Here is a 15,134-nt window from a genome sequence, read left to right as displayed (position 1 = left end):
TCCTGAGAGGCTGCGGTCAAGAGCACTGAAGCCCGCAGCCCAGCCCCCACCCCCCGGGGGGCCAAAATGACCCGGAGCCAACTCAGTGTTCTGTACAACCGGGTCTTGTGACGGGGTGAAGGCAATGATTCAGTATGTATAAAGCATTTAGGGCAGCCCCTGATCTCAGTAATTATTGTTTATATGCAACTACACAAGTGTCTCTTTAAAAACACAGACATAAAATCACACTGTGCACGCCGTCTGCCCCCCCCCCCACAGCCTCCCATGCAGTAGATACAGATCAAGAACGTTCTTCTTCAATAGCTGCGTAGATATGTCTATTTCACCCGCCCCCGACTGATGGGCATTTGGGTGGTTCTCCCCCCTCCTTTTCTTTTTAATTTTTAGAAGAATGTCCCAGTGAACATCTACGGCTGCACCGTGCTGTGTTGAATCCTTACAAAAATCCCTGCAGAAATCTGAGGTTTAGGAAGTGAGGCACCTTCCCCGGGGTCACACGGCCGTCCCAGGAATTCGGACCCGCGTCAGGTGTAGGGGATGCTTGAGTTCTCCTGACCTCCTCCAGCCCACGTTTCTCTTCCATAAAGTTACTGCTGTCCTCGCCGTGATTAGTAAGTGTTTCATGGAGGGTCGTGTCGAGGTTGTTTCTCATACCTTTCCACTTTGGTGTTAGCATCTGTGGGGGGTCCCTGCCCAGATCGATGACGCCTCCAAGAGGAGCTGATCTGCTAGTTCTGTCCCTCGCTCATTGATCCCTTGGTGTTCAGGCCGGAGGGAGCGCTGCCCCCCTCGGCGTGCCCATTCATTCATTCATTCACTCATATTATCATGAATTCCTATTTGATAAGGGGCGCCAACATTTGTTACCGTCGTTTTTAGTTTGATGCCCCGGTCTGGCCAGTAGGAGCATCTGCAGGGTGACTGCCGTGTCCTCTGGATGTTTTTTCCATCGCTCTTGGAGCCCATCCTCGTTTTCTGGCGTCACAAGAAATTCCAGGTTCATTAGGCACTTTCCCAGCCCCAGTCCTGGAAGCAGCCATTTCTCCACTCTTTTTAGTGGAAGAATGGAATTTAGAAATCAGGATCTGAGGGCAGGTGGCTCATGCCACTGGGGTGTTATGGCTGCCGAGCCCTCTCGGAGGGGTGTGTGTGTGTGTGTGTGTGTGTGTGTGTTTGTGTACACTGAGAGATCAACATTTACTTGTATAGCTCTGTCTGTGTGTACTATATATATATACAGAGAGAGAGAGAGAGAGAGATGTAGATATATTCCTATATACCCTAACCACGTGGATATATATATCTCTGTACCCTACTCTTATATATATATCCCTATATACCCTAATCTCTCTCTCTATATCCCTGTATACCCTGACCACATATATATATATCTCCATACACTAACCCAATCCCTATATACCCTAACCCTTTATACCCAAACCCTATATACATATCCCTATATACCCTAATCTCTCTCTCTATATCCCTGTATACCCTAATCTCTCTCTATATATCCCTCTATACCCTGGCCATAAACAAATAAGTAAATAAGTCCATAGATCCCATCCAATTCCATGAATACCCCGGGGTTGGTGCCCCTCCATGTTCCTAACTCCTGACACAAGTGAGAGTGGTCGTGTCGACTTACTGTGCAATCGCCCTGCCTGCACCCAGTCTCCTCACCTTCCCGCCGCCCCCGCCTCCCGCCCCGGTTGTGTCGGCCACCGCCCGGCTTGGGGTCTCCTCATTTGGTCCCTGACTGCACTGGCCATCCTCTCAAAAGCGGCATCTCATTTTGTCCCGTCGGTCGTGCTTTGTTGTCTGGGGTGACACCACCGTCTCACACGCACCGCAAACCCTGCCTAGGCGTACTTCCAGGGCCTGGAACACACATCTGAAACCCATGGCGACCTAAGGCTGGAACTGGAGAAGCCCCACGTCAGCAGTCCCATCCAGTGCGTGGGGATCATTCCCGTCTCACAGAGGAGACAAGCTCAGAGAAGTCAAGGGCCTGGCTGAGGGTTGCACAGCAGGTTGCGGGGGAAGTGGGGCCCCCCGATCAGTGAATCTCGGTGAGTCGAGTCGGGGGCCAGGCAGCGGTCCCTCCGCCCAGTTGGCTGATTTAGGGTTGTTTCCCCCTAACATCCAAGAGTACTGGGCAGGCCCCGTGGGGTTACCAGCCTCCCTTTGCTCTGTGCACTCCAGGGGGTTGCCCTCCCCACCCTCCAGCGCGTCTGCTAGGTCTTGGGTTCCCCAGGTTCCTTTCCTTTCGCTAGGAAGCCCCCTTCCCTCCTGCACAGGCTCTGCCCCTCTCAGGCTTGGTCTGCAGGCTTTTCCCCCTTTGAATCAGCAACCTATGCAGGTGACTCATGATTCAGGAGGTGACAAAAGGGAGGCTCTCTGGGAGGCCCTTGCTGCTTCCGACCTCCAGCCGCCCCACCCCAAAGACAACCAGCCTGTTTCTATTCCCTTCCTGTCCTATCCAGGCTAGCTGCTTACTCCCAGTCTCCTGCACCTTTTTGCCTTCTCTTCTTAGTGGCACCACCCCTTGGGCAAACCGCCTGGCAGGGGCCCCTATAACTCAAGGCAGGTGTACCTATGAGCCCGCATTTCCCTTCTGGGTGTGTTCCCCGGAGAGACGAGGGCTCACACCCGCTCAAAGACCTACACACGATAGCATGGCTCGCGGAAGGCGTTGTGTGTGAAGGCCAGACCAGACGCACCCGACATGCCCAGCCACGTGCAAATGGTTAAGTGAATTGCGGCCCGTCTGGGCCACGGAATACTTGAAATAGGACCGGCCATCTAAAGACAACGAGTGACAGTTTTGTTTTTGATTTTAATCCACGTCGTACGTGCGGGGAGAAACACGGGAGAGTCTCACCGCAGTAACATTGGGTGAGAGGGGCCAGACACAGGAGGACAGCTGTATGGTTTGTGTTCATTTACGTGGGGCTCCAAAATACAACAAATCCACGCTGGGGGAGATCGAAACGTTGCTCATCTTTTGAGGAGCTATGAACCGAGAGCGGGCACGGGGCAGTCTTCTGGCTGCTAAAGAGATTCTCCGCGGCGTCGGCACGGGGTCCCCGGGGGAACCTGTCTGCGAGAATGCATTCAGGTGCATACTCCCTAACTGTGCACCCGACTGCGTACAGGACATACTTCAATATATGTTTAATGTTGTCCATACAGGTAAATAAAAAGCTTTCACAATCTGATTTTTTAAAAAATATTTTAAATGTTTTTATTTATTTTTGAGAGAGAGAGAGAGAGACAAAGCGTGAGCGGGGGAGGGGCAGAGAGAGAGGGAGACACAGAATCCGAAGCGGGCTCCGGGCTCCGAGCTGTCAGCACAGAGCCCGACGCGGGGCTCGAACCCACAGACCGCGAGATCATGACCTGAGGCTGAAGTTAGACGCTCAGCCAACTGAGCCGTACAGCCTCCCCTTGACCGGTCCTTTGTTAATGGATATGGGGGTTGTTTCCAATAGTTCTCTTTTGTAAACACTAGTGCAGTGGGTGACTTGGAAGAGATACTATCCTGCAGTAAATAGGTCTGCAAAAGAAAGTGCTAGAATTGGTCAGCTTTAGGCTTGATGTTGCCACGTGGCCTTCCGCGAGGGCTTGCCTGCCTTCCCGAGGATGAAAACTCGCTCCCCCGGCCCCGCAAGCCGCAAACTTCTTGAACCTGACCTCGCAGACAGGTGAAGACCGGCTGTGGCCGTTTTCAAACGCACTCTGGTTTTCAGTGAGTTCGATTATCCTTTTTACATGTCAGTTACTTATCGATCGCCTTCTTTCCACGAACTCTTAGTGTCTCTCTTCCGTCCGTTTTTGAAAACCATGAGCCGATGGTCTCTTTCCTTATTCGTGAGTACACGCTCCTCGTTTGCTCGGGGGGCCATTCACCGTCAGTGTCACGAGCTGCAGGTGTCTCCCCGGTGCGGTGCTGGTCTTTAGACTTCGCGTGCGGCGCTTTCTGCAAAAGACAACCCCGTTGTTACGCGGTGAGTTTATCAAGCTTTTTTGTTCGTGGCATCTGGCTTTGTCTTGTGCCCAGAAAGTCCTTTTCCCGCTGAGATTAAAAAAGAACAAATGTAGGCCGTGATTTCTTCGGGTACTTTCGCAGTTTCTCTTTGTCCTAATTGTCCTCCTTGTTCTTTTAAAACAAAGCGGCTGGTGTCATTCGTCAGTGGAGGGTGAGGACTGTGTCTGCTTTCCCGGGGTACCAGGCCTGGTTTCCTGCACAGCGCGAGAAGTTGGGGACTGGATGAGGGACCGACAAGGGCTCGTTTGATGAGCGGAGACAGCACGGGACCCAGGCCGGCCGCACTGGCCGTGGCACAGGGCATTTGCTCTGCCATCACCAAGGGGAAGCCTGCAGCACAGACAATGTATTTTTACAGGACCCCAGTGTTTCTCCAACTGTGGAGTGCCTCACTGTCCCCTCGAGGGACTGCTAACCCATGGATTGCAGGGTTCCTGCCCAGGGCTTCTGATCCGTGAGATGTGGGATGGGCCCTGAGAACCTGCCTTTCTAGTGCGTCCCAGGTGACGCTGGGCTGAGGACCCCTCGGCGAGAACCACCAGGCTGAGGCATAACCAGATAGTTCACAGATGCCTTAGGAGAGACTGTCGCGGAAGTCTTGGAAAGAAGGAAGCTTTTGCATTGAGTTGGGGTCCTTTGCCCTTCATCTCCAATGTCCCCTCCGTAATGGCCCTGCCCGATCGTTCTTGGGTTACCGTGACCCTTACGTTGTTCCTCTCCAAGTGCCTTGATCCCAATAAGGCATCCACCCACACTATGAGACTCATTTTTCTCTTTTTTAATTTATTTAGAGAGAGACAGACACAGCGTGGGTGGGGGAGGGGCACAGAGAGAATCCCAGGCAGGCTCCGCCCTGTCAGCGCAGAGCCCGGTGTGAGGCTCGAACCCGTGAACAGTGAGATCACGCCCGGAGCCGAAATCGAGTCGGACGCTTGACCGACTGAGCCCCCCGGGCGCCCCTACAATGAGAGTCTAGAGGAGTCAGGGCTGTGTGGTTCACTGGGCCCCTGACTTCCTCTGCGGCCCCGGCCCTCCTTCTGGAACCCTTCTGAGTCACGCTCTGTCCCGTCGAGTTCCCCAAATGCACCACGTGCTCTGCTGGGCACCTTGCCAACTGTCCTTCTTGAGCCCAGCCGGTCCCTCTCCGCTCCCTGGGAACTCGCTCCTGCCCCTGCTTCGAGGATGCTTTTACTCACGACTCCCGAGCCCCACCCCTCCTCAGAATCGCACCCCTGCCCGTCTCCTCTCTAGAGTGAGGTGTCCCCATCATGGCCCTGCCACCTGGGCCACGGGTGTCTCTCGGCCTGTTCCTTCCCGCTGTTCCCAGATTTGCAGACACCGCGTTGCATTCGCATTGCAGATAGAGAGTAATTTTTTCGCAGGCGCGTGTCTCATGCAGCAGTCGGCGAGCTCCCGATGTATATGTTCCCTTCTGCTTTCTGGGTCCCAGGCACTGCCTTTGGGGCCCCGTGTCTGGTTTCCTGTTACCACCCCCCCACCCGGGGAAACTTACAAGCCTCTGCTCTTAGAACCCTCACTTTCCAGAGGGGGAAACCAAGGCATGGGGGAGGTTTTGCACCAACGTGTTGAAGAAATAAAGGTCTAAGGAATGTTTAAAGAAACAGGGAAGCAATCACTCGGGTCTAACTCCCTGAGGGTTTGCGACAAACCGAGTCCCCCGGGCTGGACGGGAAGGCAGAGAAAGCCTGGCTTCTGGCTCAGGGAGGCTGGCCCGCCCTCCAGGTGCCACGCATGCACTTGCTCCGCAGTGAGCTCACATTGTCAGCCGACTCAGCTGTCAGCGAGTGTCCTATTTGCCCCTGGTGGCTGCTTTGGAAGCCACCGCTAGGTTAAATATCTGCTCCGAGCCGTCTCTGCTTAGTGAAAACACTCAAAGTCCGAACGTTCCAGACCCTTTCCTTAGGGGGTTGGGAGGCCCCATGCCTGGCAGGCGGCTCTGTGTACTGTGGGCAAACAATACTTTGGAGGTCACAAAGGGAGGTCACCTATTGCATGATCCTGTTTATGTGAAATATGTACAACAGGTAAATCCGTAGAGACAGCAGAGTGGTGGCAGCCGGGGGAGTGGAGGGGACTCACTGACAGTGGCCACAGGTCTCGGGGGAATGAAAAGGTCTTGGAGCTAGAAGGAGCTGGTGGCCGCATAACACGGGAGATGCACTAAATGCCACAGAATTGTTAGAGGGTTAGTTTTAGGGGCGCCTGGGGGGCTCCGTCGGTTAAGCGTCCGACTTCAGCTCAGGTCACGATCTCGCGGTTTGTGAGTTCGAACCGCGTGTCGGGCTCTGGTGCTGACAGCTCGGAGCCTGGAGCCTGCTTCGGATCCTGTGTCTCCCTCTCTCTGACCCTCTCCTGCTCCCTCTCTCTCCCCCCCTCTCAAAATTAAATAAACATGAAAAAAAAATAGTTTTATGTAATGTGAGTTTCGTCTTAATTTTAAAAAGAGAATAAAGGAGAAGGGAGAGGTGGCCCCCCACATCAGGCTTGACAGGAAGCGGGGAACAGGGGTGCCCCAGAGGGCACCTGACCTCCATCAGGATGTGCCACTCTCGAGACGAGGGGCACACACTGGGATCCTCATCCGATGGATGTGTGTGAGCGTGTGTTCCGGAGGGAGCAGGCGGGCCACATGCGAGCGTCCCAGGGCAGAAGCCACCCACACGCGAGCAGGGCACGGGGCCCACAGGCTCAGCCCCCGGATCCAAGGGCTCCGCTTTCTGAAACGGACAACCTTGCAGTGAGACAGGCTGAGCCCTCGCAGGTGGTGTTTCGGGTCCCTCGGGGACATGGGAGGGGCTTGGGAAGGGCGGAGGAAGTGGGTTGAGAGTGGGAGGTGAGAAGGTGGGGGCGGTGAGTGTTAACCACCCCTTCCTAAGCTTGACCGTGGCGGATGAGAGAAGAGAGTGCGGGCGTCTCCGATGGGGAGCCCGGGAAGGAGGCGGGTCTGGGCTGTACTGAGCCCTTGACACGCCGCCCCTTGCCCGACTCGACGAAAGCCCCGCGACGCCCGTATCATCCCCCCATTTTGCAGACGCGGACGTTGTGATCAGGGAAGCGGCCACTTGCCCGCGGCGACACGCTGGCAGGCGGGCCCGGGCCGTGTCCTGGGCGACACTGTGATGAGGGCAAACGGAGGCTTGTGGCTGAGAGCAGGCGTCCAGTCGTCCGTCCGGTGGCGTCGAGGGCACATGCGTCTCGATTGGTGTCCTCATCTGGTCTGGGGGGACGTCAGGACAGAGTGATGCTTCTGTGTCTCACGCAGGGGTCACTCCCTCTGTGCTGCTGAGGTTTTGTGCCCCATCACTCCTTGCGTGTCCTGTGTGTGTGGGACCCCACCCAGCCGGTGCCAGTCGCTCCCCTGTCCCCCCAGTGATGACAACCAAACACGTCTCCAGAGCTGCCCTTGGGTAACAACGCCTGCTTTAAAATACATCATGGTGGGGGCGCCTGGGGGGCTCAGTCGGTTGAGCATCCAAGTTCGCTCAGGTCACCATCTCGCGATCTGTGAGTTCGAGCCCCGCGTCGGGCTCTGTGCTGACGGCTCGGAGCCTGGAACCTGCTTCGGATTCTGTGTCTCCCCGTCTCTCTGCTCTCTCCTCGCGCTCTGTCTCTCTCTCAAAAGGAAATAAACATTAACAAAATTTTTTTTAATAAAAAAATAAAAGTACAGTGTGGTGTTTTATCCCGAGAGCCACTGGAATCCGATGTCTCAAGCCTGGTGCGTGCGTGTGGGGCGGGTCTCCAGAAAGCTCCCGACAATCAGGGGCGCCCGTGGAATGTGATCACTGCTGTGCTTTTTGGTCACGGCACAAGTGAGAGCAATCCCCGGAAGTGGACGTGGTTGGCAGAGCGTTTCTTTCTTTCTTTCTTTTTAAAAATGCTTATTTATTTTGGTGGGGGGCGGGGGGGGGGGCAGAGAAAGGGAGACACAGACCCCGAAGCGGGCTCCGGGCTCTGAGCCATCAGCACAGAGCCCGACGCGGGGCTCGAACCCATGAACCGTGAGATCATGTCCTGAGCCGAAGTCAGATGCTTCACCGACTGAGCCCCCCAGGCGCCCCTTGGCAGAACATTTCTTTTTTTTTTTTTTTCAATATATGAAATTTACTGTCAAATTGGTTTCCATACAACACCCAGTGCTCATCCCAAAAGGTGCCCTCCTCACTACCCATCACCCACCCTCCCCTCCCTCCCATCCCCCATCAACCCTCAGTTTGTTCTCAGTTTTTAAGAGTCTCTTATGCTTTGGCTCTGTCCCACTCTAACCTCTTTTTTTTTTTTACTTCCCCTCCCCCATGGGTTTCTGTTAAGTTTCTCAGGATCCACATAAGAGTGAAAACATATGGTATCTGTCTTTCTCTGTATGGCTTATTTCACTTAGCATCACACTCTCCAGTTCCATCCACGTTGCTACAAAGGGCCATATTTCGTTCTTTCTCATTGCCACGTAGTACTCCATTGTGTATATAAACCACAATTTCTTTATCCATTCATCAGTTGATGGACATTTAGGCTCTTTCCATAATTTGGCTATTGTTGAGAGTGCTGCTATAAACATTGGGGTCCAAGTGCCCCTATGCATCAGTACTCCTGTATCCCTTGGGTAAATTCCTAGCAGTGCTATTGCTGGGTCATAGGGTAGGTCTATTTTTAATTTTCTGAGGAACCTCCACACTGTTTTCCAGAGCGGCTGCACCAATTTGCATTCCCACCAACAGTGCAAGAGGCTTCCCGTTTCTCCACATCCTCTCCAGCATCTATAGTCTCCTGATTTGTTCATTTTGGCCACTCTGACTGGTGTGAGGTGATATCGGAGTGTGGTTTTGATTTGTATTTCCCTGATGAGGAGCGACGTTGAGCATCTTTTCATGTGCCTGTTGGCCATCCGGATGTCTTCGTTGGCCATCTGGATGTCTTCTTTAGAGAAGTGTCTATTCATGTTTTCTGCCCATTTCTTCACTGGGTTATTTGTCTTTTGGGTGTGGAGTTTGGTGAGCTCTTCATAGATTTTGGATACTAGCTCTTTGTCCGATATGTCATTTGCAAATATCTTTTCCCATTCCGTTGGTTGCCTTTTAGTTTTGTTGGTGTTTCCTTTGCTGTGCAGAAGCTTTTTATCTTCATAAGGTCCCAGTAGTTCATTTCTGCTTTTAATTCCCTTGCCTTTGGGGATGTGTCGAGTAAGAGATTGCTACGGCTGAGGTCAGAGAGGTCTTTTCCTGCTTTCTCCTCTAGGGTTTTGATGGTTTCCTGTCTCACATTCAGGTCCTTTATCCATTTTGAGTTTATTTTTGTGAATGGTGTGAGAAAGTGGTCTAGTTTCAACCTTCTGCATGTTGCTGTCCAGTTCTCCCAGCCCCATTTGTTAAAGAGACTGTCTTTTTTCCATTGGATATTCTTTCCTGCTTTGTCAAAGATGAGTTGGCCATACATTTGTGGGTCTAGTTCTGGGTTTCTATTGTATTCCATTGGTCTATGTGTCTGTTTTTGTGCCAATATCATGCTGTCTTGATGGTTACAGCTTTGTAGCTGAGGCTAAAGTCTGGGATTGTGATGCCTCCTGCCTTGGTCTTCTTCTTCAAAATTACTTTGGCTATTCGGGGCCTTTTGTGGTTCCATATGAATTTTAGGATTGCTTGTTCTAGTTTCAAGAAGAATGCTGGAGCAATTTTGATTGGGATTGCATTGAATGTGTAGATAGCTTTGGGTAGTATTGACATTTTGACAATATTTATTCTTCCAATCCGTGAGCAGGGAATGTCTTTCCATTTCTTTATATCTTCTTCAATTACCTTCATAAGCTTTCTATAGTTTTCAGCATACAGATCTTTTACATCTTTGGTTAGCTTTATCCCTAGGTATTTTATGCTTCTTGGTGCAATTGTGAATGGGATCAGTTTCTTTATTTGTCTTTCTGTGGCTTCATTGTTAGTGTATAAGAATGCAACTGATTTCTGTACATTGATTTTGTATCCTGCAACTTTGCTGAATTCATGTATCAGTTCTAGCAGACTCTTGGTGGAGTCTGTTGGATTTTCCATGTATAGTATCATGTCATCTGCAAAAAGCGAAAGCTTGAGTTCATCTTTTCCAATTTGGATGCCTTTGATTTCCTTTTGTGGTCTGATTGCTGATGCTAGAACTTCAAACACTATGTTAAACAACAGTGGTGAGAGTGGGCATCCCTGTTGTGTTCCTGATCTCAGGGAAAAACCTCTCAGTTTTTCCCCATTGAGGATGCTGTTAGCTGTGGGCTTTTCTTAAATGGCTTTTATGATGTTTAAGCATGTTCCTTCTATCCCGACTTTCTCAAGGGTTTTTATTAAGAAAGGGTGCTGAATTTTGTCAAAGGCCTTTTCTGCATGATTGACAGGATCATATGGTTCTTATCTTTTCTTTTATTAATGTGATGTATCACGTTGATTGATTTGCGAATGTTGAACCAGCCCTGCAGCCCAGGAATGAATCCCACTTAATCATGGTGAATAATTCTTTTTATATGCCGTTGAATTCGATTCGCTAGTATCTTATTGAGAATTTTTGCATCCATATTCATCAGGGATATTGGCCTGTAGTTCTCTTTTTTTACTGGGTCTCTGTCTGGTTTAGGAATCAAATAATACTGGCTTCATAGAATGAGTCTGGAAGTTTTCCCTCCCTTTCTATTTCTTGGAATAGCTTGAGAAGGATAGGTATTATCTCTGCTTTAAACGTCTGGTAGAACTCCCCTGGGAAGCCATCTGGTCCTGGACTCTTATTTGTTGGGAGATTTTTGATGAGTGATTCAGTTTCTTCGCTGGTTATGGGTCTGTTCAAGCTTTCTATTTCCTCCTGATTGAGTTTTGGAAGCGTGTGGGTGTTTAGGAATTTGTCCATTTCTTCCAGGTTGTCCGATTTGTTGGCATATAATTTTTCATAGTATTCCCTGATAATTGTTTGTGTCTCTGAGGGATTGGTTGTAATAATTCCATTTTCATTCATGATTTTATCTATTTGGGTCATCTCCCTTTTCTTTTTGAGAAGCCTGGCTAGAGGTTTGTCAATTTTGTTTATTTTTTCAAGAAACCAACTCTTGGTTTCGTTGATCTGCTCTACCGTTTTTTTAGATTCTATATTGTTTATTTCTGCTCTGATCTTTATTCGTTCTCTTCTTCTGCGGGGTCTAGGCTTGGCAGAACGTTTCTAGGCAGCGAGGCACTTGGGGGGCCACGTCGGGGATGGGGGCTGGCAAGAGGGAAAAGCAGAATCCGCTCTGTCTCTTTCAGCTGAAGTAAGAGGTTGGCTGATGCCTCCTTCCTCCTTCCCGGCGCCCAACAACCTGCTTCCCGGAAAAGAAAAAGATGATTATCATGTCCCGGGGGACAGCATACTGGGAATCGCTTTGCAGAAATACCTAGCATTTTCCTGATTGAGCTCTCCTGTGCTGTCTTCCCGTGCCCTCCAGATACTTCCTCTGACTTCTATCCAGGCCTGCCTGATACCCAGAGCTCGGCTGGGCCCCCCGCTTTGCTTGGGTCATTGCAAACGACACGCAGGAACAGGCCGTGATATCACCTCTCAGCATCAGGGGCTTTCGCTACAACGTAGCACATACCTGACCGCGAATCCCAGAAGTTCAAGCTTCGGGATTCCGAACGTGTACGTTGTCACCCTTCTCTCTCCGCTTTGCGAGTTCCAATTCCGTAAAATAAGTTTGCTTAAAAACAGATGCATCGGGGCACCTGGGTGGCGCAGTCGGTTAAGCGTCTGACTTCAGCCAGGTCACGATCTCGCGCTCCGTGAGTTCGAGCCCCATGTCGGGCTCTGGGCTGATGGCTCAGAGCCTGGAGCCTGTTTCTGATTCTGTGTCTCCCTCTCTCTCTGCTCCTCCTCCGTTCATGCTCTGTCTCTCTCTGTCCCAAAAAAATAAGTAAACGTTAAAAAAAAAAATTAAAAAAACAAAACAAAACAGATGCATCAGTAACAACCGACTGCTGGAAACAACCCAAAGGTCCGTCAAGGGTAGAACAGGTAGGGGCGCCCGGGGGGCTCAGTCGGTTGAGCGTCGGACTTCGGCTCAGGTCATAGTCTCGCAGTTCGTGAGTTCGAGCCCCGCGTCGGGCTCTGTGCTGACCGCTCGGAGCCTGGATCCTCCTTCAGATTCTGTGTCTCCCTCTCTCTCTGCCCCTCCCCCACTCACACTGTGTGTCTCAAAAATGAATACACATTAAAAAATTTTTTTCTTTGAACTACAAAAACAAAAGATAATGCGCACTTTCTCCGTGTATGTTATGCTTCGAAAATAACGCGTCAGTACAAAATTGCCGCTTGCTTAACAGCAATCCTGCTTTTTTTCGCAGATTGGTGGACAATGTGAGCTGAAGGCCATCGAGAAAGAGAAAACAGTGGTGGCTCTGTCACCCAAGGAGGCGAGCAAATGCCACAGAGAGGACTTGGCCAGAGCGTTTCATGTAAGAATTGAATTTGCGTTTGATGCTGGGATGGGGAGGCTCTCAGCTTCAGAAGAAAGCCCCCCACAGCCCCGATTTAGAATTCTGTGTTGTTATGTGTTTTTCTCACCACTGCTAGAAAATGCGACTCCTGTTGAGCCGTTCTGACATCCCTCGGGGACCATTGTCATCGTCAGTCGTCTCTTCATTGCTGTCGGTGGAGCTGGCCCTCGTGGGGCCCTTACCCGAGGGCAGGCGTCCCCCCCAAACCTCTCTGTACTTCTCTTACTCGGAGACCCAGAGAACGCGGTCACCTGCGCGGTCCCGGAGGAGCAGGGCAGGACTTGAATCCAGGCGGTCTGACAGAGCTCAACCCCGTAACCCCCGCCTGTCCACACACATTCTCTTTTATACACTGGGGTGACGTACCTTTGGGGAACGACCACGTTCCCTCACATAATTATTGCTCTAATGCTGTGCAAAGAGCTTGGAGTTGTATTAGGCACAATGCCAGGTCATAATTATTACAGATAATAGTAATTTGAGCCCTTGTTTCTAAGGACGGGCCTTTTCTCCGTTTTTTTCTTTTTAATTCTTAATTACGGTAACACGCTCAACGTAAAACGTGCCATCGTTGAGTGTACCGTTTGGGACCGTTGAGCGCATTCACGCTGGGGTGCAACCAGCCTCCAGAACTTTCCGTCTTGCAAAACCGAGGCCCCGCCCCTGCGAAACATTCGCTCCACGCTCCCCGCCACCCGGCCCCTGGCACCCGCCTCCTCCTTAGCACCTCTGGGAGTCTGACCCCTCTAGACGCCTCACGTAGGGATGTGGGCCGCAGCAGGTGGGGATCCCATTTTTAACTGGGGGCGGGGGTGACCCTCCATACCGCTCTCCACGGCAGGTGCAGCGTTTGACGTTTCCAAGGCGAATTTTTTTTTTTTTTTTTTTTAATTTTTTAAAGAAGTAAACAGAAGCGTTTCTACGTTTCTGGAATTCCTGGCTACAGTTCCCTTCATTGAAATTGTGGCCCGAGGTTGTCTTTTCTGCTGTAATTACAGGGCAGGAGGGCGGTCCGATTGAGACAGAGCTGGACTGTGGGCTTTCCCCTTCTCTCTCTCTGTCCCTGTTTGCTCAGGGCCTTTCAACAAGTTCCTTCTCCTCTGTGGACAGCCCGGTTTCCTTGTCCACGGTGGCAGTGGCCGGCTTCCGGAGTGGAAGCTCTGCGGGGTGGGTTCCCCGGTCCTTCCTGGCCCTTCGGTGAGCCGGTGCTTCACCATGTCCTTCCAGGTGGACTTACAGAACGGGCTGTCCGAGTTCTCGGTGTCGCAACGCAGGCTGGTCCATGGCTGGAATGAGTTTGTCGCCGATAACACCGAGCCCGTGTGGAGGAAATACCTCGATCAGGTAGGGGTCTTTCCTTGCGTTAGCTAGTGTTGGCCCGAGCGTGTGGAATAGCCGTTCGGTGTTGAGATACTGGTTGGAGGTGTCCTTGGACCATCCTGGGCTGCAGGGCGGCCGTGCTATAGAGAAGGCTCCCTGCTCGTTTGGGCTGCTTTTAGCCTGATGGCCACGAGCCGCTCACCAACTCCCCAGGCAACCATGACCGTGAACGATACCTGCCCTTCGCCTCTGCCCTCGGTGCTGGCCCAAAGCCAAGTGGAAGGCACACGAGCCAGATGCCTGGAAGCCACAGGGAAGAGGAAAGAAAGCTTTGAAATACACGTGGCTGCAAGTTCTGATCTGGAAGTCAACGAACGCCCTTACCGCCTACCCAGTGCCAGTTCAGAACCCCCCGGTTAACAGGCTGACTACCCCAGACACCTGCAGACATTCAGACTGCCTCGGTTTCCCCTCCTGAACCTGACACTTCTCCCTCCATTCTGTGGTTCCCCGGCTGCCCCAGGCTTCAGCGGCCTTCCTATTGGCTCAGCACTTAAAGCTTCGTGATTGGCCGCTTGACGGACCAATCACAGCCCTCTGTGCAGCATCCTCTGTCTGTACTCACCTTCAGTCCCCCCCCCACCCCCACCCCGCCGCTCATTGGTCAGGTCTCAGCACACTGGGGATATCTTTCAAGGACGCGTTTGGCACCCAAGTCAGCTTCTGGGTGTCTAGGTGGCTCTAACCAGCCCAGAAGCTTCCCGGAATCCCAGGGTTGGAAGGCACCAGTGCAGGCTCCTGGAAATTAGAGTTCAGGGAAGCAGGTGGACACAGGCCGGGGGGACTGACGGTCTCCCCTCTGCAGCTGGGCCTCGGTCTGTCCAGCCCTGACTGCCCCTTTCTGCCTCGGCTGTGTTAAAACTCCTACAGGGGCGCCTGGGTGGCTCGGTCGGTTAAGCGTCCGACTTCGGCTCAGGTCATGATCTCACGGTCCGTGAGTTCGAGCCCCGCGTCGGGCTCTGTGCTGACCGCTCAGAGCCTGGAGCCCGGTTCAGATTCTGTGTCTCCCTCTCTCTCTGCCCCTCCCCTGTTCATGCTCTGTCTCTCTCTGTCTCAAAAATAAATAAACGTTAAAAAATTAAAAAAAAAAAAACAACTCCTACAGATGCCAGCCAAGGCCTTTCCAGAAATGAGACCTCCTACGTTTCTAAGAGCAGGGAGCCTGCTTATTCAGCGTAACCTTGTCC

General features: G+C 51.9%; 1 protein-coding gene across 2 annotated transcripts in view; it reads left to right on the top strand.

Annotated features, from left to right (window-relative positions):
• Positions 1–15,134, top strand: part of ATP2C2 (ATPase secretory pathway Ca2+ transporting 2) — a 62,578-nt gene that overhangs the window by 7,667 nt on the left and 39,777 nt on the right. For both annotated transcript variants that reach the window (XM_086688789.1, XM_086688790.1), the window contains exons 2-3: positions 12,415–12,525; positions 13,795–13,911. In XM_086688789.1, coding sequence (XP_086544915.1) covers positions 12,415–12,525; positions 13,795–13,911 — 228 coding nt within the window. The remainder of the gene's footprint in view (positions 1–12,414; positions 12,526–13,794; positions 13,912–15,134) is intronic.

The sequence above is a fragment of the Puma concolor genome, chromosome E2 (assembly GCF_028749965.1).
Source record: "Puma concolor isolate L17-30 chromosome E2, mPumCon1.1.hap2, whole genome shotgun sequence".
In the NCBI taxonomy this organism is placed as follows: domain Eukaryota; kingdom Metazoa; phylum Chordata; class Mammalia; order Carnivora; family Felidae; genus Puma; species Puma concolor.
Note: the sequence above shows the minus strand (reverse complement) of the source record. Positions and strands in the feature narration are given on the sequence as shown.